General features: G+C 40.8%; 1 protein-coding gene across 1 annotated transcript in view; it reads right to left on the bottom strand.

The window, feature by feature from the left end:
• The window catches only part of LOC139170021 (catenin alpha-2-like), a 120,793-nt gene that overhangs the window by 12,839 nt on the left and 82,854 nt on the right, over positions 1-25,100 (bottom strand). The window contains exon 3 of the mRNA XM_070756722.1: positions 4,458-4,653. Coding sequence (XP_070612823.1) covers positions 4,458-4,653 — 196 coding nt within the window. The remainder of the gene's footprint in view (positions 1-4,457; positions 4,654-25,100) is intronic.

The following is a 25,100-nucleotide window of genomic DNA, read 5'->3' as shown; positions in this document are numbered from 1 at the left end:
TGTATGACGAGGCGTTTGTAAGACGAGGTATCACTGTATAAAGATTTTCCCAGAATCATCAAAAACAGGAACTGAAAAATTACGTGCAGCAGGTAGGTTACAACTTGACATTAGATGGTCAAGTAGCAAGAACAACAGCACTTGGACTTATATACCGCTTCCTAGTGCTTTTACAGCCTTCTCTAAGCAGTTTACAGAATCAGCCTCTTGCCCCCAACAATCTGAGTCCTCATTTGACCCACCTCGGAAGGATGGAACGCTGAGTCAACCTTGAGCCTACTGAGATTCGATCTGCCAAACTGCTGGCAGCCAGCAATCACCAGAAGTAGCCTGAAGTACTGCACTCTAACCACTATGCCACCATGGCCCAATAAGTAGCTATAAAATGATAGAGAAGGATCTTGACAGGCTTGAACATTGGGTTCTATCTAACAAAATTAAAAAGTAAGGTTCTGCATTTAACTCTACTGTTCTCTTCGGTCATTTTAGTCCCGAAACGAAATTTGAGACCCTGTAAAAAAAAATTCCCTGTATAACTGAAAAATATTCCTGTAAAAAAAAATTCCCTGTATAACTGAAACTTGAAATTACATGACTTTATCTCATTTGAGGGGTTCTTTCTTAAGGGGGTGGGGAAATATTTTTTGGGGGTTGTTTAGTTTTTGCTGGGCGAAAATACACTTGAAAAAATTGCACACAGTCGGGGGGGGGACAGGCTTCTCTGAGCAAAATAAACAAATAAGCATTATTATTTTTTTCATTTCATTGTGTTCAGAAATGTTCAAATTAGTATACTAGTGAAAAAATGATTCAAACAAATACTTCCAGTAGTTAAAACCAACCTTTTTTTTTTACTCCAGGTCTAAAAGGACCCAAGGAATAAAAGAGGAGAACAGAAGGTTAAACAAGAAAAACAGAATGCCCAGGTACAGTATACATAGTTCCTTGCTCAACTGTAGTAACTGTGAGAGGGATCTTGGAGTCCTAGTGGACAATCACTTAAATAGGAGCCAGCCGTGTGTAGCAGCTGCGGAAAAAAGCCAACGTAGATCTAGGCGGCATTAACAGAGGGACAGAATCAAGGTCACATGAAGTGTAATTACCACTATATCAGTGTTTCCCAACCTTGGCAACGTGAATATATTTGGACTTCAACTCCCAGAATTCCCCTGGCTGGGGAATTCTGGGAGTTGAAGTCCAAATATCTTCATTGTTGCCAAGGTTGGGAAACACTGCCCTATATAATAGAAACATAGAAGACTGGCGGCATAAAAAGACCTCATGGTCCATCTAGTCTGCCCTTATACTATTTCCTGTATTTTATCTTACAATGGATATATGTTTATCCCAGGCATGTTTAAATTCAGTGACTGTGGATTTACCAACCACGCCTGCTAGAAGTTTGTTCCAAAGATCTAGTACTCTTTCAGTAAAATAATATTTTCTCACGTTGCTTTTGATCTTTCCCCCAACTAACTTCAGATTGTGTTCCCTTCTTCTTGGGTTCACTTTCCTATTAAAAACACTTCCCTCCTGAACCTTATTTAACCCTTTAACCTATTTAAATGTTTCAATCATGTCCCCCCTTTTCCTTCTGTCCTCCAGGCTCTACAGATGGAGTTCATGAAGTCTTTCCTGATTAGTTTTATGCTTAAGACCTTCCACCATTTTCGTAACCCGTCTTTGGACCCGTTCAATTTTGTCAATATCTCCAGAACTGAACACAGTATTCCAAATGTGGTCTCACCAGCGCTCTATATAAGGGGATCAAATCTATAATGCCTCGCTTCAGCCTGGTCTACCCAATTCGAAGAGGAAGCATCCAAGTTGGCCACACCCACCCAGTTGGTCACACCCACCCAGTAGGTCACACAAACTCCTTGACGTCAATCATAGTCCTGCTGCAGCCCTCAATGAAATTGAATTTGACACCCCTGCTCTACGCTCTTTGGCGCCATTATGACATCCTGTATCGTTCAAATGAGCTCTGTCCTTCCGTTGCAGATCTTTATAGGAATTTGATTGCAAAGATTCAGTTTAATGGCATATTCAGGTCAGCCGGAATTCAGGGTTTGCCTGAATTTGGTGCGTGCAGAAGTTAACATCTATATTAATTTTAGCTCGCGTTAAAAATTACAGTGGGAGAGAGTACATTAATTTAGGATGGCAGGGGATAAACTAAGATATGTAGAGCTGTGTTTTTTTCTTAATTTTCCTTTTGACTACCTTTGGTAACTAGCTTACTGCTCACCCCCTTAAAATTATTAGAAATATTCCTGCAAAAAAAAAAGGTAAAATGCAATATATTTTCTAAGGTTTTACACAGGCTCTGCTCATTCATCCCAAGTGCTTCATTATCACCCAGGAACAGAGAATATAATGCCTTTCACAATCTCCATTTTCCGAGAGCTGTAAAATAATTAATGGATTTGGAGAGGGCCTGAGAGGACTAACAACAAAATATTTGCATAGAGTGACATTTAGCACATAATAACTCACGGAATGAATCCTGGCAAAGCTGAATAACAATTGAAAGAAGATAGCAAATTGCAAGAACTGGTTATAAATATCTTCCCCCAGTAAAAAAATAAATAAATAGTTACAGATATATCAATACTAGTGCACTGGTGGCCCAATTAAATTTAGGATGTTCTCTATCCTGTTGTTATCAGTTCAACAGAAAAAGAGGAGGAGGAGGAGGAGGAGGAGGAAGTGGAGGAGGAGGAGGAGAGGGAGGAAGAGAGGGAGGAAGAGTAAGAAGAAGAGCAGGAAAAGAGGGAGGAGGAGGAAAAGGAGGAGAGAGAGGAGGAGGAAGAGAAAGAGGAGGAGGAAGAGAGGGAGAAGGAAGAGGAAAAGGATGAGGAAGGAGGAGGAGGAGAGGGAGGAGGAGGAAGAGAAGAGGGAGGAGGAAGAGGGGAAGGAGGAAGAGGGGGAGGAGGAGGAAAAGAAGGAAGAGGAGAGGGAGGAGGAGGAAGAGGAGGAGAGGGAGGAGGAGGAGGAGGAGGAGGACTTAAATAATAATTTTTAATGCAGCTGTTTACAGAAATTAAAGTTTTCTGGCTCTGCAGTCCCATTAAACAATATTTGCTTTATTTTTATTTTATCTTTGCAGGTGAGTAAAGCAAAAGAAAACTAACGTGAGGCTGAAAACAAAATCACAGTTTTGCTTAGTGACTCTTTTGCTTAACGTCTATGCTGACAGTCCCAATTGCGGTCACTACTAAATAAGGAGGGCCTGTAAAAGAACACTTCCAGTTGTGAGACAGGCCTACAACGATTACCAGTCAATGGCTTCTATTTTCTCCTTTTGAAAGGGGCTCTGAGGCTCAACGAAAGCCCCGAACGAACATCCGTCAAGAAGGGTGCGTGAATAAAATCAAAGCATATGTAAATAAAAATTAATCGATGCCGTGAAATATGTTGCTGGGGCTATAATTAAACCTAACTTGGAACGTGTGATTACACTCTATAAAACATTGCACCGAAGTTATTCTTCCACAGCTGACAACTGTGATAATAGATTTGACAGGAATAATTCATACAATCAGCTCCTCTGAGAAGAACCACATGAGGCCCGGAACTGATGTACTCATTTCAAAGACAGACGGGTTAGGAAAAGTATCCAAACTTCTCCCAGAGGTCTGTTAGTGAAATGCATGTGAAAAAGAGATGGAGTGAGGACTTCCGGCGGTGGCGTCAAGATCGGGGCAAACAAGCTGATGGGGCTCTGTTCGGCTGACATGATTTTTTGTACATATGGCCTGGCTGAATCCACAGCTTATAAGAGAAGAGAAGAGAAGAGAAGAGAAGAGAAGAGAAGAGAAGAGAAGAGAAGAGAAGAGAAGAGAAGAGAAGAGAAGAGAAGAGAAGATATGGAATGTAGAAGAGAAGAGAAAAGAGAAGAGAGGAGAGGAGAGGAAATGTGGAATGTAGAAGAGAAAAGAGAAGAGAGAAGAGAGAAGAGAAGAGGAGAGGAGAGAAAATATGGAATGTAGAAGAGAAGAGAAAAGAGAGAAGAGAAGAATAGAGAAAATATGGAGTGGAATGGAGTTATTTATTCATACATACATACATACATACATACATACATACATATATATATATAAGGACTTGGAACAGAACGGAACAGAACAGAACAGAACATACAATATCTTACCAAATAAATGGGCCGACCATAACCCAGTTAAAATAAAACGTAGAGGAAGGAGATTAAAAAGATGACCAGCAAAGTCAGTGGGGGAGCCAGATTCACTTAACAACTGCAGGGATACTAGCTGAACAACTGCAGTGATTCACTTAACAACTGCGGCAGGAAAGCTCATTAAATGGGGAAAAAGCTCACTTAACAACTGTCTTGCTTAGCAAGAGAAATTTTGGGTTTGACGATGGTCATAAGTCAGTCACCTGTATCCTGCCAATAACTCTGACCAGGTTGCTGCCATGGGTCAGGTACAAACCTTGCTTGCGCACATCCTCCACGGCGGCCACCAATTCATCCTTCAAGTCTTGGCTTTCTTTCGCAATCTGTTCTCCTTTCTCCAAGAAGTTCTGGGTGGCTTGCTCAACGGAAGCGGCTAAGACGTGGGCTTTCTTGGACCGGCCTTTCTTCTTCCCTGAAGGCCCTTTGTTGCTGGTGTTGACCAGGGTCGTCACCTTCGAAGGAGAAACCAAGAAAGTCAGTTATGATTTTGCTCTATGAACAATTGTCCTAAGAGACCCATTTCCGTATTTGTGAGGAGCCTATTTCTTTTTCATTGAGGTTTTGTAGAGTTAATTTAAACTGGGACATCAGCAGAACCTAACATGATCATTACAGTAGAATCTCCAGCTGGAATAGAAGGAGTGATTTGTCTGTTTGGTCTGTACCATTTCCACAAAGGTTCAGTTGTCATTGAGTCACATAACTTGAATCACGTATTAAATCAAGTACAGTAGTACCTCTACTTACGAATTTAATTCGTTCCATGACCAGGTTCTTAAGTAAAAAAAGCTTGTAAGAAGAAGCAATTTTTCCCATAGGAATCAATGTAAAGGCAAAGAATGTGCGCGATTGGGGAAACCACAGGGAGGGTGGAGGCCCTGTTTCCTCCCAGGAGATTCCTAGAGAGGCCCACGGAGGCTTCTCCCCACCCTTTCTGGCCTAGTTTCCTTCCAGGAGATTCCAAGAGAGGCCCACGGAGGCTTCTCCCCGCCCTTTCTGGCCCTGTTTCCTCCCAGGAGATTCCTAGAGAGGCCCCACGGAGGCTTCTCCCCACCCTTTCTGGCCCTGTTTCCTCCCAGGAGATTCCTGGAGAGGCCCCACGGAGGCTTTTCCCCACCTTTTCCGGCCCTGTTTCCTCCCAGGAGATTCCTAGAGAGGCCCCACGGAGGCTTCTTCCTGCCTTCTCCGGTTACACTTTTGGAAGGTCAGGTTTGTAAGTGGAAAATGGCTCTTGAGAAGAGGCAAAACAATCTTGAACACCTACTTCTTATCTAGAAAAGTTCATAAGTAGAGACGTTTGTAGGTTTAGGTACCACTGTACACATGTTGCTCTCTCGCTTTCCCTCTCTCTCTCTCTCTCTCTCTCTGGGTGTGTATATGTGTTAGAGAGAGAGCGAGAGAGTTTGATTCTGAAATTAATAATCAGTAAAATTGTAGACTTCTTGAGATTCTCTGCACAATTATGTAGTCTGTACACTAACCTGACATGCAATTCCCATTCCTATTTCTGTGTACACCCTGAAGCAACGTAGGAATGGATAGTCCAAAAAGGTTAATTAATAAAATTATAATATCAAAATTGTAGAATTAAAAAGGAATCATTCTAGATATAGGTCATCCAACAGTTCCTTCCCGGATGTTCCCAGAGAAAACAGTTACAATAATTGACCTGGAAAATACAGTTATTCTATTAAATGAGGAGTAGGTAATGCACGTATAGGCGGATGAGTGTTCCCTCGATTTCCGCGGGGGATGCGTTCCGAGACCGCCCGCGAAAATCGAATTTCCGCGAAGTAGAGATGCGGAAGTAAATACACCATTTTTGGCTATGGACAGTATCACAAGACTTCCCGTAACACTTTAAACCCCTAAATTACCATTTCCCATTCCCTTAACAACCATTTACTCACCATTATTACTGGTACTCACCATTGAATAAGACACTTAGTGATCCTGATATTTATAAACATAATTATTTATTAACAATAATAATTATTTTTTATTTATTTGCAAAACTTATTAGTTTGGCGATGACATATGATGTCAACGGGTGGGAAAAACCGTGGTATAGGGAAAAAACAGCGAAGTATTTTTTAATTAATATTTTTTTTTAAACCGTGGTATAGGCTATTCGCGAAGTTCGAACCCGCGAAAATCGAGGGAACACTGTATTATGGAACTTGGAAAAGGCCATTTGTCCAATCCAATCCACTCACAGGGGAAATACAAATTAAATTATTTCCAGCATACAATTCTCCAATTCCGATTCTCCAACTCTCTCCTTGAACGAATCCACTGAAGGGAACTTCACCAACTCGATTGATGATTTTCTCTTTTGCCCAACTGTTCTGATTGTTTGGAAGTTTTACTGAACTTTTAATCAAAATTGACTTTTGTGAAACTTAAGGCCATTATTCCACATCTAACACACTGGAATGGACAGCAGACGGGCCTAGGTGTTCCTTTATTTGACAATTCTTTGGGCACTTGAAAAGTGCAATTATACCCAGGCTCAGCTATCTTTTTCAAAGCTAAGCAGACCCAATTTCTTTTGTGTTCTTTTAACATCTGCTTGCCACTCTTGATCATCTCTCTTTGTTCTTTTCACCTCTCTCTGTTGCATTGAATCCTTCCTCAAATGCAGTGTCCAAAGAAACCAACCCTTTACTCCTTTATTCCAATTACGGAATTTGATTCAGAGAGCTAGATACGTAGCTTCTGCTCTGGCAATCTCACACTACTGACTAGAGCCTACAAAACTTATGCCAGACCCATTCTCGAATACAGCTCATCTGTCTGGAACCCACACCACATCTCAGACATCAACACTCACGAAAACGTCCAAAGATATTTCACCAGAAGAGCCCGTCACTCCTCCACTCGAAACAGAATACCCTACGAAAATAGACTATCTATCCTGGGTCTTGAAAGCTTAGAACTGCGGCGCCTAAAACACGATTTAAGTATTGCCCACAAGATCATATGCTGCAACGTCCTTCCGGTCAACGACTACTTGAGCTTCAACCGCAACAACACAAGAGCACGCAACAGATTCAAACTTAATATTAACCGCTCCAAACTTGACTGTAAAAAATATGACTTTAACAATCGAGTTGTCGAAGCATGGAACTCATTACCGGACTCAATAGTGTCAACTCCCAACCCCCAACATTTCTCCCTAAGACTCTCCACGATTGACCTCTCCAGGTTCCTAAGAGACCAGTAAGGGGCGTACATAAGTGCACTGGTGTGCCTAACGTCCCCTGTCCAATTGTCTTTCCTTTTCTCATATATCATATATATTCTCTCCCTCTCATCTACTTCTCTTCTTTTTTACTTACTATTTTTATATATATTACTTAATGTCTATTCTCTTCCATGTGTATTGTATATTGGACAAAGAATAAATAAATAAATAAATAAATAAAATATTTTTTTTAAAAATGAGCACCACCTTCTCTCCATAAAATGTCACTGTATTAATTTTATTCAGTCGGTCCACTCTTTAACCTTTCCAATTCATTTTGAATTCCTTCTAGGATAATAGCGAGCTCATCCTAGGCTGTATTTTCTTCAATTTTGATAAGCACTTCCTCTACCCCTTCGCTCAACTCTTTAATGAAAATGTTGAGTACAATGATATGGTATCAGTTGGGATACTTAATGGAAAAAATGTTAATAAGTGTCTGTTAAGTACAACACTGAAGAACCCGGGCGATTCATCCAGCTAGCATCGCATCCAGTCCATACTTAATTAATATGTTAATCAAAACAATATAATTCTTGGACTTGCGGAGGAGGTATGAGCAAACGAAGACGGCTCTGCAAAAATGGAGCCAATGGAATACAAATGACAAACCAAGTAAGGGACTTGGATCATTTTTTAATGATTAATTTTACAGAAGAGGGTGGCTGCATGATTGATTGTATCATCAAGTCATTTTCAACTTATAGAAACCACGTAGATAATGTCCTCGGTGTCATAGCAGATAGATGTATCTTATAAATATATTAGATCAAGGGCGTCTCCAAACTTGGCAAGTTTAAGGCTTTTGGACTTCAACTCCCAGAATTCCCTAAGTAGCATGGCTGGCTAGGGAATTCTGGAAGTTGAAGTCCAAAGGTCTTAAAGTTGTCAAGATTGGACATATATGGATGTCTACCCATATAATCTACCTTGTTCATGTTGGAAATAGTCATGATTTTGTTCTCAAGGTGGTTAATAGGTAGTTTCTTTTAGTCAGTTTCTTTTTTATTTTCTCTCTCCCTCTCTCTTTCTTTCTGTCTCTTCTTCCTTCCCCCATTCCCTATCTTCCTCCCTCTCCCTCCATCCCTCTTTCCCTCTCTTCCTCCCTCCCTCTCCTTCTCCCTTTCCCTCCCTCTCCTTCTCCCTTCCCTTCCCTCCATCTTCCTTTCCCTCTCTCCCCTTCTCCCTTTCCCTCCCTCTCCTTCTCCCTCCTTCCATCTCCCTTTCCCTCTCTCCCCTTCTCCCTTTCCCTCCCTCTCCTTCTCTCTCTCCCTCCATCCCTCTTTCCCTCCCTACCTCTCCTTCTCCCTTTCCCTCCCTCTCCTTCTCCCTCTCTCTCCCTCCATCTCCCTTTTCCTCTCTCCCCTTCTCCCTCTTTCTCCCTCTCTCCTTTCCTCTTCCTCTCCCCTTCTCTCCTCCTCTCTCCCCTTTCCTTCTCCACCTCCCTCCCTCCTTCACCCTCTCCCTCCCTCTCTCCCTCTTCCTCCCCCTTTCCCTCTCTCCCTCTCCCTTCTCCTTCTCCCTCTTCCTCTCTCCCTCCCTCTTTCCCTCTCTCCGTCTCTCCCTTTCCATCTCCCTCCTTCCTCCTTTTCCTCCCTCCTTCTCCCTCTCCCTTTCTCTCTCTCCCTCCCAATTCATACAAAATGGATGTCCACTCTCTTTCTTTTAGGTTCATTTCCCCTGAACCTAACTTAATTAACCACATTTTCTGCTTCCTCAAACTTCTTTCCAGAGCGCATTAAATGCTGCTTTGCCTCATTATCGTCAATGTGGTTCTTACAGATCACAAGCAGCAGACTAGACTCAGCCAGGACTGGCAAAGAACCAGTTCTGGGATGTTAATTGTTGCCTGCCTATTTCTCCTCTTCTCTTCAAGTATAATGTAAATTAATTAATTAATGAGGGGGTTCCATGCAATGAGGAACCTCGGTTTTTAGAATTGTGAGCCACCCTGAGTCACTTGATCCAGTGGGAAAGCTACAGAGATCAAATCAATCCATCAATAAAAATACACAACCACCAATAGGAGTTATTTTAGTTTCTTCTCATGATAGATAAAGAGAGAGAGAGAGAGAGAGAGAGAGAGAGAGAAGATAGATAGATAGAAAATAGATAGATAGATAGATAGATAGACAGAGAGAGAGAGAGAGAGAGAGAGAGAGAGATAAGTTTATTTATGTTTTCGAATACAATGAAAAGAAGAATTATCTCATTATACATTGCAGGCCATAGCCCGTTTCTATTTCCTTATATAACAATTCCATTTCTGATTAATTATGTCATTGAAAAGAGAAGAAAAAAGAGTGGGAAAAAAGTCTCTTTATCTTATTAAACGTTATGATTTATATCTTTTGTCTGGGTAGTTTTATGTCTCTTGCCCTCTCACTATAATCTTACACAGGATGGAGCATACAGATAGGTAGTTCTTGACTTAACAACCACAATCAAAGCCAACATTTCTGTTCCTAAGTGAAACATTTGCAAACTGAAATTTACCCCATATCACCATCTTTCTTGCGACAGTTGTTCAGTGAATGACTGCAGTTGTTAAGTTAGCGACACGATGAGAAAAAGGCTAGCCATCACTGCTAGAGTATTAATATTTCCTTCTTTTAAAAAAAATAAAACACGATACAGCTCTGTTTCTGTTCTACAAATACAGGGTTCCCTCGCTTTTCGCAGGGAATGCGTTCCGAGACCGCCCACGAAAGTCGAATTTCCATGAAGTAGAGACGCGGAAGTAAATACACTATTTTTGGCTATGAACAGTATCACAAACCTTTCCTTAACACTTTAAACACCTAAATTGCAATTTTCCATTCCCTTAGCAACCATTTAGATTATTACTCACCATGTTTATTTATTAAAGTTTATTTTAAAAATATCTATTAAAAGCAGATGAAAGTTTGGTGATGACATACGACATCATCGGGCGGGAAAAACCGTGGTATAGGGGGAAAAGCCGCGAAGTATTTTTTAATTAATATTTTTGAAAAACCGTGGTATAGACTTTTCACGAAGTTCGAACCCGCGAAAATCGAGGGAACACTGTATTTCAACAAAACAAATTATGCTGGGCAAAGGCATATGCACCAACAGGAAAACAAAATGATGGTGTTGCTTTACTCTGCTTTAGTTCTGAGCTCTTGTCCAATGGTCCCAGGTTCTGTGCATAGGCTGAACGATAGCTTTTCTGACTTTCCTGTTAGCACCAAAAGGCAATTTTCACGGCCCCTGTGCCCAGCTGAATCAGAAGTGACTATCCTACTAAAATAATTGTGTGCGTGTCTCTCTTTCTCTCTCTCTTTTTTTTAAACTAGTGACATACAAACAGCTGCACATAAATAGTAAATAAGCAAGCGTTATGTTTGCGGGAAAATGCCATAATGTGTTGCCATATGGAGATGATGTCAATTGCTGACCACTTAGGGATTTACTGGAACGAAAATCCTTCGCGTGCAGCTGCATCTTGCTTATTTGTACACAACTAAATTGGAGGAGGTAGAAAGACGCTCGACGTATTTTGCAGATCATACAAAGTTGGAAGGAATCACCAACACTTCAGGAAAAAGCTCAAGGTTCAAATGGATCGTGATAGATTTGAAACTTTTCTAATAAAATGCAGTTTAGTGGCAAGAAATGTAGGGCTCGTTGGGGCCCTTGGTGCTCTCTGACCATGGCTGTTTTCTTGCAGATGTTTCATCAACCAACTCGGTAACATTATCAGTGCTGCGAGGGAGTGAGATTTGTCCTTTGTTGATATACATTGGCTGAAATGAATTGGCTAACTGATTTTAATATATGTGCGATTTTAGTAGTAGTTTTAAATTAATTAGATTTGTTTTTGTATTGTTTTTTGTATCTTGTGAGCCGCCACGAGTCTTTGGAGAAGGGCGGCATACAAATCTAAATAATAATAATAATAATAATAATAATAATAATAATAATAATAATAATAATAATAATAATAATAATGGTAATGATAATGAAATAATAACAGTAATAATAATAATAATAATAACAATAATGGTAATGATAATGAAATAATAATAATAATAATAATAATAATAATAATAATAATAATAATAATAATAATAATAATAATAATAATAATAATAATACAAGGAGCTTGCCCTGTCGGCATGGGTGAGTGAGTTCTTGATGGTTCCCTGATTAGACTGTCATTCATTCATTCATTCATTTATTCATTCATTCATTCATTTGACTTATATGCCACCCCTCTCTGTGGACTCGGGGCGGCTTACAACAATTCAATAAAAATACAATATATAAATACTTCTAAATCCAATTAACAAACAATTAATTTAAAATATTTTTAAAAAGCTAAATATTTAAAAGTCAGACATTCAAAAAACATTCTACAACATCCTACACATTCACTTTAACTCCCATAGGTGGCTGGAGAATTCTGGGAGTTATTATTATCATTATTATTTATTAGATTTGTATGCCGCCCCTCTCCGCAGACTCGGGCGGCTCACAACAGTGATAAAAACAATACATAATGACAAATCTAATAATTAGAATCTAAAATAACAATAGTACATTTAAAAAGTCTAAACAGCAAGGAACCACAATATAAAAAACATATCATGCATAAAAACTACATAGGCAGGGGGAGATGTCTCAGTTCCCCCACGCTTGACGACAGAGGTGGGTTTTAAGGAGTTTACCAAAGTTAAAGTCCAGGGCTCTTAAAATCGCCAAGTTTGAAGAGCTCTGAAACAGAGAGACCCTCCCCAGGATGACCCATATTCCATTTGGCCTTTTAGGTCATTCTTCTCAATCTTTTTATCGGGGCTTGTCCCCTTTTTCTCTTTCTTTTCACTTTACCCAGGAACAAAGACTAGGGCTCTTCACATAATGTGTCCATAATATAGTAATCTGAGCCTGGTCATTTAGTTCCACTGTGGGAGTTCTGGGTTGGTTTGATTTGATGACCCCTTTATTTTCTTGGCTGCCAGTCTTATTATTGGGATTCTTTTCAACACTAAAGTTCAAAGCCATCAATGTTCTTCAAAGTCTAGTTTCTCAGGACATGCTGACCTGGGAGAAATTATTATCTGGGTGATTCTGAACTTTGCAGGCATCTGAATGCCCTTTTTGAAGACCTTCAACACGACTCTAGCAAATGCTACACACTGCCGTGTTTCTTGGATGTTAAATTCTTTCCTGATAAGGGCTGATCCTAAACTATCAAAGCTATCCACCTGTTGTGGTTAGCTCTGGCCCAGCTCCTGCCCCAAGGACTGTGGATGTGGGGGAGACATCCATATGCTGCAGGCCTGTTTTGCCCCCGGTGGAATCTGCTGGTGAAGGCTCCTCTGACCAAGAAGACATGAGTGACAGGGAGGAGGAGAGTGGGGCAGACAGCTTAGAAGGGGATCAATTATCTAGCTCCTCCTTGGATTCAGGACAAGAATTAATGATACAGCCACGCATGCGGAGAGCGATGCATATGCAACAACAACTGAGAGATTATTATCAAAGAAAATGAGGCCACCTGTGGTTGGGTGGGGCTGTGGTCATTAGGGAGGCTTCTATAAAGAGCAGCCTGTGGGTTTGGCCATTGTGGAGGATTATCTGATCGTTGTGTTTCGTGACTGCTTTACTGACTTTGACCTTTTGTGTGCTGATTTTTCCCCGCTTTGAAACTAAACCAGAGCAAAGTGTGTTTCACTTTGTGAAAGGAGAAGGACTGTGAATTGCCTCACAGCTGCAAGCTAAGTATCACAGAACTGATAAGGGACTTGTAGAAATTACCAGTTTGTTTGGAGACCAGTGCTCTTTGCTATACCAAAAGAGGGCTTGGTGAATTTTCATTATAAAGAACATTGTTGTGAATTTTCAAACGTGTGTGTGTCTGAAATTTGTACCTGTGAATTTTTGGGAGGATTCTACCAGAGAGCCCGACAGAACATCCACCATTTCTGTATCGTCATTACCATTCCTGACGCTGGCTGCATTCCTCCCTCTCGTTAATTTAGTTGTCTTTATCTTTAATGAGTCCCATTTTTTTTCCACTGTATTTGACTTTCATTATTAGAGCTTGCAGATAATGCTTTTTTCCCCTAGCCATCAAAGCAACATCATTATGTTTTGATGTTTTTCCTCCAATTGACCTAAAATGGTCTTTTCTCCATTTTCCTAAAATGGTCACCTAACATCAAAAACATCATCAAAAAAACACTGCAAAGAATATTCTTTCTGCGCCAACTCAGGAAGCTCAAACTGCCCAAGGAGCTGCTGATACAGTTCTACAGAGGAATCATTGAGTCTGTCATCTGCACCTCTATAATTGTCCGGTTCGGTTCTGCAACCCAACAAGACCAACACAGACTTCAGAGGAGAATCAGAACTGCAGAAAAAACAATTGCTGGCAACCTGCCTTCCATTGAGGACCTGCATACTGCATGAGTCAATAAGAGGGCTGTGAAAATGTGTACTGACCCATCACATACTGGACACAAACTGTTTCAACTCTTACCCTCAGAACGTTGCTACAGAACACTGCACATCAAGACAACTAGACACAAGGACAGTTTTTCCCCCTGAATATCATCACTCTTTTAAACAAATAATTCCCTCAACACCGTCAAACTATTTACCAAGTCTGCACTACTATTACAGTACTACTAGTTTTTTTCTCATCATTCCTATCACCCATCTCCTCCCACTTATGACTGTATGACTGTAACTTGTTGCTTGCATTCTTAAGACTTTTATTTTGTCTGTCTGTATGTTTGTTTGTTTGTTTGTTTGGATGTATATACCATCCTCTCCAAGAACTCGAGTGACTTGCAACAATAGAGTACTACAAAATCAAATTAATTCAAACTAGACCAACAATCTAAAATCCCCCTTTTACTAAAAAAAACAGTCATACCCATTCAAACAACAGCCATACAAACATTCATCAGCCAAGGAGCTAAGATCTAATTGCCCCAAGCCTGGTGGCAAAATTATTGTTTTTGTTGTTGTTGTTATTCAGATTTGAGGGTATTGTAAAAACGTTAATATTGCTATGCAGATTTATTTACTTATTTTATTTATTTATTCATTTGTCCAATACACAAATACATAGGAAGAAAAATAGACATGTAGTAATATATATAAGGGTAAAAGTGAACTTAGAGGAGAGGCTATAGGAAAGAAAGAGAATATATATGATAAGTGATAGAAAGGAAAGACAATTGGACAGGGGACGAAAGGCACACCGGTGCACTTATGTACGCCCCTTCCAATCTACTGCTCCCTCTGTTTCACAATTCACAGGTACACACCTACACAATTGGCGTTGATAGGGAAGGGATTCTTTATTGGATCAAACAGGAAAATAACTCCAATTATACCTCGTCTAATGTTAGTAATTACAGCCACTGTAATTGCTGAACTGTTTGTTGAGATTCTTTTTCTCACACTTATTTGTCCTTCATTAGCATGAGGTTAGAGTAATAGGTTTTTAAATCATTAGAGTGTATCTATTATATATGCTTACTTGCAAAAAATGTTTGCAATAGTTTCCACAACTACACCTAATACCAATTTACATAATTTGATCTCAAAGGTCAATTTGTTTCTAATTGTTGGCTCTTCTGCAAGAAATCATTTGGTTTTAGGCCTTATCCACATGACTGGAAGCCATTACTCTCATAAAAAAAAAAAGGCAAAATGCTATTTAACTACAATAGACCTATTAATTTAACATTAAAAGTGCTTGTCTAACCGGTTATTAATATTAATGTTTCTCATTAATACGTTAAGTCAGCTAAAATAGTATAGCGTACACTTGGACTATCCAAATGCCTTTGGTCTAAGGTTGAATTGTAAAATAATCCCCATCGTGTTTCGAGACCGAAGGAAATAAGAGTATCATTAATTCAACACCACCTAAAGTTAGAGACTTTTATTCTGCTTGCCAGCTGCTATAGCTTTAGAAGTCAGAGATCCTCCACCAACAATGTCAGAGGTCTAAGCTGGTGAAGGTCGTGTCCAGCAGATATTCAAGACTTAAAACTTCCTAATTACTTGACAGGAATCTTTCTGAGGCATAACACAAATTCTACAAAGGATTCTGTTGTGGTTAGCTCTGGCCCAGCTCCTGCCCCAAGGACTGTGGATGTGGGGGAGATATCCACATGCTGCAGGCCTGTTTTGCCCCCCCCCCCCAGTGGAATCTGCTGATGAAGGCTCCTCTGACCAAGAAGACATGAGTGACAGGGAGGAGAGTGGGGCAGACAGCTCAGAAGGAGATCAATTATCCAGCTCCTCCTTGGATTCAGAACAAGAGTTAATGATACAGCCACGCATGCGGAGAGCGATGCATAGGCAACAACAACTGAGAGATTATTATCAAAGAAAATGAGGCCACCTGTGGTTGGGTGGGGCTGTGGTCATCAGTGAGTCCACATGTGGGTTTGGCCATTGTGGAGGATTATCTGATCATTTTCGTGCCTGCCTTGCTGACTTCGACCTTTGTGTGCTGATTTTCCCCCGCTTTGAAACTAAACCAGAGCAAAGTGTGTGTCACTTTGTGAAAGAAGAAGGACTGTGAATTGCCTCACAGCTGCAAGCTAAGTATCTCAGAACTGATAAGGGACTTGTACAAATTACCAGTTTGTTTGGAGACCAGTGCTCTTTGCTATACCAAAAGAGGGCTTGGTTTAAGTGAATTTTCCTTATAAAGAACATTGTTTTGAATTTTCAAATGTGTGTGTGTCTGAAATTTGTACCTGTGAATTTTTGGGAGGATTCTACCAGAGAGCCCGACAGAACAGATTCTGTGTTCCCCTAAAATTCCACCTGCCATACTGACTATGCAGGAAGAAATTCAACAGGTGCACCATTGGCCCATAGTGACTTTCCACAGATAAACCCAGTCACTGCAAAGCAGCCCAAATGCTTCAGATTTAGTTATGATATTTTAATATTGCTTGCTTCAGTATGGATTATATGTTGCTCCGCCGCAAGGATTCTGAGCAGCTATTCCAGAGTTCACTACTTGTTGGTTTATTTTATTTATTTTATTTTATTTATTTATTGGATTTGTATGCCGCCCCTCTCCGCAGACTCGGGGCGGCTAACAACAATAATAAAAACAGCATGTAACAATCCAATACTAAAACAACTAAAAAACCCTTATTATAAAACCAAGCATACATACAAACATACCATGCATAAAATTGTAAAGGCCTAGGATACAACAATGTGTTTTAATGTTCTCTGTCACCAAGATCAGAGTTAGGAAGGGCAGATGTTGCCTTTAAATTATTCCTTACATTATGAACAAACTGATTTGTCAAAAAGAACATAAGAACCTAAGAAGAGCCATGCTGAATCAGGCCAAAGCCCATCGAGTCCAGCATTCTGTGTCCCACAGTGGCCCACCAATTGTCCATGGGGATCTTGAGCAGAAAGAGGAGGCAAGACCCTCTCTTTCCCTTGACCCCCAACAAATGGTACCCAAGGGAATCCTGCCTTCCTCAACCAACATAGAGGCGGCACATGGACATCCGTTTCAATAACCACCGATACACTTGGCATCCATGAATCTGACTAATCCTGCCTTGAAGCTATCCAGGCTGACAGCTGTCACGACCTCTTCTGGAAGGGAATTCCATCATGTCAATCATTTGACAGTGCAATAATACCATTACAAATGAAACCAACCTACACTAGAAAGTTAATGTGGGTTCCCACCACGGACAAAAAGACCCCTATCCAAGATTTTAAAGTGTCACATTTGGAGAACTCGTGAGCTGAAAACTTAATACGCTACATATTTGTCAAATTCCACTAATCTATAATGCATAGTGTATTTCTAAGGTTACGAGGAATAAAATATTCAGAACATGAATGATAAGATCTCCTCTGTTTATGGGTAGAGTTCACTTGGAACTTTATCTCTCAAGCACACATGCAATTTCTGTGCTTATACAGTATTTCCTTTTTAAGCTAATCGGATTTTAATACCTCGTTCATCATTTTATAAAATACCTTTTCTGCCAAATAAAGAATAATTGGGAAGGTGTTTAATCAGGTAAATTAAGCTATATAAAGGACTCCCCCCCCCCCCTATTTTCCATTTCTTTCTACCACGATCAGCTATTAAGAAAACTGATTACTTAATTGATTCATATTTAGGAAATTGGTTCAGTGTCTAAGTGTTAAATATAACTGGTATTAGGGTAAAAATCCATATTCCACGGTTCTTTACATTTAGCCAACTTGCTAATAATCACATTTTTCAAAGTCGTTTTGTTGTTGTTTCTACAACACAACTTTAGAAAGGGAAAGATCTCATACCTACTGTCAAATTGTCTTCACCTGCACACACTATACTGCATTTCTAATTTATTTAATTAGACTTTAAAAAAAAACCCATCTTGATTATTTTTATAATAACGGAAGGTGGTGAACGTATCTAAGTCTCCTTTCCCTTTTTCCTATTTTCCCCAAAAATAACAATCTGTAAGATGGGCAGAGTTGAGACCACATTTGGAATACTGTGTTCAGTTCTGGAGACCTCATCTATAAAAAGATACTGATAAAATTGAACGGGTCCAAAGACGGGCTACAAGAATGGTGGAAGGTCTTAAGCATAAAACGTATCAGGAAAGACTTCATGAACTCAATCTGTATAGTCTGGAGGACAGAAGGGAAAGGGGGGACATGATCGAAACATTTAAATATGTTAAAGGGTTAAATAAGGTTCAGGAGGGAAGTGTCTTTAATAGGAAAGTGAACACAAGAACAAGGGGACACAATCTGAAGTTAGTTGGGGAAAAGATCAAAAGCAACTTGAGAAAATATTATTTTACTGAAAGAGTAGTAGATCCTTGGAACAAACTTCCAGCAGACGTGGTTGGTAAATCCACAGTAACTGAATTTAAACATGCCTGGGATAAACATCCTAAGATAAAAATACAGGAAATAATATAAAGGCAGACTAGATGGACCATGAGGTCTTTTTCTGCCATCAGACTTCTATGTTTCTATGTGTCTATGAGAGAGAGTGATTGGATCAAAACCACCCAGCCGACTTTGACAGCTAAGGTAGGACTAGAACTCACTGTCTCCTGGTGATTGGCCCGCCAGATGACATTGTTTAGTCGACGGGACCCGGAGGAGGCCAACTCTGTGGGACCTTATCAGCCGATGGGATTCGTGTGGCAGAAGACGGTCCCAGAGGTATTCTGGTCCAATGCCACGAAGGGCTTTAAAGGTCATTACCAACACTTTGAATTGTGACCAGAAACTGATCGGCAGCCAGTGCAAGCCACAGAGTGTTGGAGAGACGTGGGTGAATCTGGGAAGCCCCACGATAGCTCTCGCGGCCGCATTCTGCACAATCTGAAGTTTCCGAACACTCTTCAAAGGTAGCCCCATGTAGAGAGTTGTCCGTTTCGCCTTCTGATGCATTTACCACGTGGTCACATCGCAAAGACTTAACAGAGATTTTGTTTTAATCTCTTAATTGCCATCTAGTGATCATCCAAATTTGATTACCAGCGCTGAACAGTTGGGAGTTTGAAAGAGGGATTTAAGGTGTAGGATTACTTGACAGTGTAAGCTGTAAAGTACCGTAAGAACATTATGTGAGGAGAGGAAGAAAGAAGCCAGAGGTCTTGGCAGCAGCCATAATTAAAATATTTGAAATATATTTTCAATTACAGGCATTACAGGGAGGAGAAATCAATTTCAGGGTCAACCAAGGGACTGACACATGTCAAAAAGAAGAAGGTAAATATTTCTTCACCCAGAGGGTCCTTGGTTTATGGAATTCACTTCCAGAAGAGGTCGTGACAGGTCTCAATATGGATAGCTTCAGGGCAGGATTAGACAGATTCATGGATGCCAAGGGTATCAGTGGTTATTGAAACGGATGTCCAAGGGCCAACTCTATGTTGGTTGAGGCAGGCAGGATCCCCTTGGGTACCATTTGTTGGGGCGTCAAGAGAAAGGGAGGGTCTTGCCTTCTCTTTCTACTCAAGATCCCCATGGACAATTGCTGGGCCACTGTGTGACACAGAATGCTGGCCTCGATGGGCTTTGGCCTGATTCAGCAGGGCTCTTCTTAGGTTCTTAGGTTCCTTCCTTCCTACCTAAGCCGGTAATAGTACACTTAATATTAACAGCTGGGATTTAACACGCTTACTTTCGCAAGAGTATTACTTATATTAACACTTTTTTGTAGTTTTACCCCTTAATCAAAATTGTGTTAAACCATTTTGTTGCCTCTAGTTCTATCTGCAGTACATCTATTTTAATCAAGGCGGCCTAAATATATCCTGCTGTTTTTCCCAAGTCAGTTTATAAACAGTGCCCAAACAAAAGATTTTCTAAAGAAAACTACGAAAATGCTAGAGAAATTCTGGCAGAGAGGGGGAAACCTCTTTAAATCCCAAAGAAAAGTGGAAATCATTACTGACGTGAAACCTTGACACTTTTTTTCAAAAAAGCCAAAAAGTGGTAAGTCTAAGTAAGGCATTCAAAAAAAGGGGAAGTCATGCTTCTGTACCTTTTGTCACTATTACATGCATTGTTATTTGTGATAACCATCATAAAGTTCAATGTAAACCAGCAACGAAAAACCGTAGTATCAGAAAAGTACAGCATAGTTAACAATTTCTGTTTCCATGCATTTTCACGGGTTCGAACTTCGCGGAAAGTCTATACCACGGGTTTTTCAAAAATATTAATTAAAAATACTTTGCGGGTTTTTTCCCTATACCACGGTTTTTCCCACCCAATGACGTCATATGTCATCGCCAAACTTTCGTCTGCCTTTAATAAATATTTTTTTAATAAACTTTAATAAATAAACCTGGTGAGTAATAATCTGAATGGTTGATAAGGGAATGGAAAATTGCAATTTAGGGGTTTAAAGTGTTAAGGGAAGGCTTGTGATACTGTTCATAGCCAAAAATTGTGTATTTACTTCCACATCTCTACTTCGCGGAAATTCAACTTTCGCGGGCGGTCTCGGAACGCATCCCCCGTGAAAAGCGAGGGAACACTGTATATCTATATACACATAGTAAACTACATGATGAAGGTTATAGAGGAGATGCTCATCGTAAAATATATCTAAGAAATAATAGAAAAGAAGATATAGTAATAGAACATATCAATGAAAGAATAAAAGAAGAGATATAGGAACAGAAGAAAGGTATAGCAGATATAGGAGAGCAATAGGACAGGGGACGGGAGGCACTCTAGTGCACTTGTACTCGCCCCTTACTGACCTCTTAGGAATCTGGAGAGGTCAACCGTAGATATTCTAAGGGTAAAGTGTTGGGGGTCTGGGGATGACACTATGGAGTCCGGTAATGAGTTCCACGCTTCGACAACTCGGTTACTGAAGTCATATTTTTTACAGTCAAGTTTGGAGCGGTTAATATTAAGTTTAAATCTGTTGTGTGCTCTTGTGTTGTTGTGGTTGAAGCTGAAGGGTAGTGTTTCACCTCGGGGGGCTGTGGGTGTGTTGGAGTGTTCTCTTGCACAGGGTGTCTCAAAACATTTTATGCAGATTCATTATTTTTTTCACCTAATTCTTCTCTTCTCCAACTTTAAACCAGTTATACAGATCAGGAGTCTCCAAACTACCAGTTGGCCTGTTGGGCTGTTTTTTGCCGTCCCCAGTCTTCAAGAGCCTGGAAGCTTCAGTAAGGTTTGTGTACATGCACAGGGGGCAGCAGTGGGTGTATGTGCATGTGCGGGGACGGCATGGGTGTAGGCACATGTATTTGTATTTGTATTTATTGGATTTGTATGCCGCCCCTCTCCGCAGACTCGGCGTGGCTAACAGCAGTAATAAAACAGCATATAACAATAATCCAATACTAAAAACAGTTAAAAACCCATTATTATAAAAACCAATCATACATACAGACATACCATGCATAGAATTGTAAAGGCCTAGGGGGAAAGCGTATCTCAATTCCCCCATGCCCGACGGCAGAGGTGGGTTTTAAGCAGCTTACGAAAGGCAAGGAGGGTGGGGGCAATTCTAATCTCTGGGGGGAGTTGGTCCCAGAGGGCCGGGGCCGCTACAGAGAAGGCTCTTCCCCTGGGCCCCGCCAAGCGGCATTGTTTAGTTGACGGGACCCGGAGAAGACCCACTCTGTGTGACCTAACTGGTCGCTGGGATTCGTGCAGCAGAAGGCGGTCCCTGAAGTAATCTGGTCCGGTGCCATGAAGGGCTTCATAGGTCATAACCAACACTTTGAATTGTGACCGGAAACTGATCGGTAACCAATGCAGACTGTCAAGCCACTCCCGTCTGGTCACATGGCTGGCAAGCCACACCCACAAAATAAGCCATGGCCACAATATGTTAGTAAAAAAATTTGCAGCCCTTCACTACTTTTGCGCCTAAGGCAGCCCTAGAATTCACTCAATACAGACATATAAGCACACGTTCCAAAAAAGGTTTGCCATCACTGGTCTATAGGGACCTCTGCCACAAACACTCATTTTTCTTCCCCCACAAAATTAAACAACCATAAAAATATGTGTTTCCGTACTTCAATGCACACGTACAATGCTGGTGACCAAAGCTCTCTACTCGCAGATACAGGGATACCTTGTCTTACAAACTTAATTGGTTCCGGGACGAGGTTCTTAAGGTGAAAAGTTTGTAAGACGAAACAATGTTTCCCATAGGAATCAATGGAAAAGCAATTAATGCGTGCAAGCCCAAAATTCACCCCTTTTGCCAGCCGAAGCGCTCATTTTTGCGCTGCTGGGATTCCCCTGAGGTTCCCCTCCATAGGAAACCCCACCTCCGGACTTCTGTGTTTTTGCGATGCTGTAGGGGAATCCCAGCATCGCAAAAACAAGCATTTCGCTGGCAACGGAAGTCCGGAGGTGGGATTTCCCATGGAGGGGAGCCGCAGGGGAATCCCAGCAGCGCAAAAACAGGTGCTTCACTGGCAACGGGAGTCCGGAGGTGGGGCATCCCAGCAGCGGCAGTGGGTTTGTAAGGTGAAAATAGTTTGTAAGAAGAGGCAAAAAAATCTTAAACCCCGGGTTTGTATCTCGAAAAGTTTGTATGATGAGGCGTTTGTAAGATGAGGTATCACTGTATTTGTCTAATTACAAATATATCTGCAGGCCCTCTGAAAATTGTTGTTATATTCAAAAGAGCTGCTTTGTTGAGATGTTCTCTGATGTTGTCAAGCTATCACAAGGCTGCCCGACTTCTTTCATTGGCTTTTGTTACTGAGGCTATCTAAGATTTGGCAGGGTAGCCAGGGTATGAATAATGTATAAAGCCTTGAGCCAGAATCCTTTTGTGTTGAATGGATAGTAGGAAAGGAAAACAGAGCATATTTTCATCAAACTTTTCTGTAATCTCCGCTCGGCGTTTAATCGTTTGAGTTTGAGAAGTTTGCTTTTATCCCATCAAAAGGAGGATTCATAAAAAGAAAACAATGGTCTGACGGAATATATATATATATATTTATATATATATATCCTCATTTAAGAAGCCTTTTCAATATGCTCTTCGTGCAATTAAAAACCTTTTATATGATGTACTAAGTTAGAATTTAAATATAGTTCCCTTTTGAAATAGCTTTAATCCTCCTGCCATTCGATGCATCTATCATCTATTCTACAACACAAGGTTAGCCATTACTTTATTTGATGTCAAGCACAGAGAAACCAGAGAAAACCGCATAAAATGATAGTTGAAACTGATCTTCCTTCTTGGGTCTTTTTTCTGTTTTTCTTCCCATCAAACTATTCAAACACATCTATAATTTTGCAAAAACAAACACTTTCAGGATATGTCGTACAGGCATTCCTTGACTTACAATGGTTCGTTTGCCCAGGTTCGCCTGGTGTACCAGTTGCGGCCCTACTTGGACCGGGACTCACTGCTCACAGTCACTCATGCCCTCATCACCTCGAGGCTCGACTACTGCAACGCTCTCTACATGGGGCTACCTTTGAAAAGTGTTCGGAAACTTCAGAACGTGCAGAATGCGGCCGCGAGAGCTATCGTAGGGCTTCCTAGATTCGCCCACGTTTCTACAACACTCCATGGCCTGCACTGGCTTCCGATCAGTTTCCGGTCACAATTCAAAGTGTTGGTAATGACCTTTAAAGCCCTTCATGGCATTGGACCAGAATACCTCCGGAACCGCCTTCTACCGCATGAATCCCAGCGGCCGATAAGGTCCCACAGAGTTGGCCTTCTCCGGGTCCCGTTGACTAAACAGTGTCGTCTGGTGGGCCCCAGGGGAAGAGCCTTCTCTGTGGCGGCCCCGGCCCTCTGGAATCAACTCCCCCCAGAGATTAGAACGGCCCCCACCCTCCTTGTCTTTCACAAGTTACTCAAGACCCACCTATATCGCCAGGCATGGGGGAATTAAGACATCTCCCCCAGGCTTTCTTATATTTTATGTTTGGTATGTATGTGTTGTATGGTTTTTAAATTGTTGGGGGTTTTTAATATAATTTTATTATTAGATTTGTTCCATTATTATACTGTTTTTATTATTGTTGTGAGCCGCCCCGAGTCTTCAGAGAGGGGCAGCATACAAATCTAATAAATTGAATTGAATTGAATTAGTGACTGTTTAAGTCCCCTTTTTAAGTGCTGTTGTAATTTTGAAGTGAACTGTTGTAAGTAGAGGACTACCTGTACCGTTTTATTCAGATAAAGGCCAACAGAAAAAAAGCGAGCCACGTGGCATTCCTAAATAAAAAAATCTACTGAAATGTTTGCCTACTTAGAAACGAATAAGCAGTTTGAATAAAAAACAAATATTGTTGTTCTTTTTACAATGATGTTACGAATATTCTTGGTCCTGGAGTGGCTTTTTAAGTGCAGGTAGTCCTCGACTTACGACTGTTCATTTAATCTTTTGCAAATTCCCTAATTTTATTTTGTCATTTTTTATAAAATTTCTCTTGGCCCTCATTTGGGGCCTATATATTAATCAGAGTTATAAATTCATGATTTTTCTGAATCTCCACCATTAAAATCCTCCCTTCTGTATCTTTATATTTCAAATTTGCCTTGATGTTTGCATTTATGTAAAAAATAACCCTTCTTTTTTTCCCCTTGTGCTAAAGAAGTAAATAAATTCCCAAATTTATTTCTTTTAAGTAGATGTTCAATTTTTTCTTTTATATGAACCTCTTGTAAGGCTATTATATCAGGAATATTCTTGCTCAGCTTATCAAAAAAAATGTTCCTTTTTTTCCAAACTTCCGGTTTGCCCGTTTGGCCATTTCTTCACCTCCCAGGCTTCACTGAGCCCTGTGCGCATGCAATTGGGGGATTGTGCAATGGTGCAGGGGTGCACATGGGGGGGAGAGAAGGGGTATGGGCACATACACACATGCTAGCAGAACACCCACACAAACAACCTTTTGGCAGGCGAACCAAAAAAGGCTCGCCATCACTGCTACCCTGTTTCCCCGATAGTAAGACACTCCCGATTGTAAGACGTATCGGGGGTTTCAGCCGTATCCCGAAAGTAAGACATATGTCTTACTTTCGGGGAAACACGGGGGTATTGCCGGGGGGGAGCCCGATGACGTCGCTTCCAAGCTCCCCGCGCGCCCCTCGCCTTCGCCTCACCGCGGCGCTACCGCCTCTTCCCCGGCTTGGCA

This window comes from Erythrolamprus reginae, chromosome 7, assembly GCF_031021105.1.
Source record: "Erythrolamprus reginae isolate rEryReg1 chromosome 7, rEryReg1.hap1, whole genome shotgun sequence".
In the NCBI taxonomy this organism is placed as follows: domain Eukaryota; kingdom Metazoa; phylum Chordata; class Lepidosauria; order Squamata; family Dipsadidae; genus Erythrolamprus; species Erythrolamprus reginae.
The sequence above is the reverse complement of the archived record's forward strand: the minus strand, read 5'-3'. Positions and strand labels throughout refer to the sequence as shown.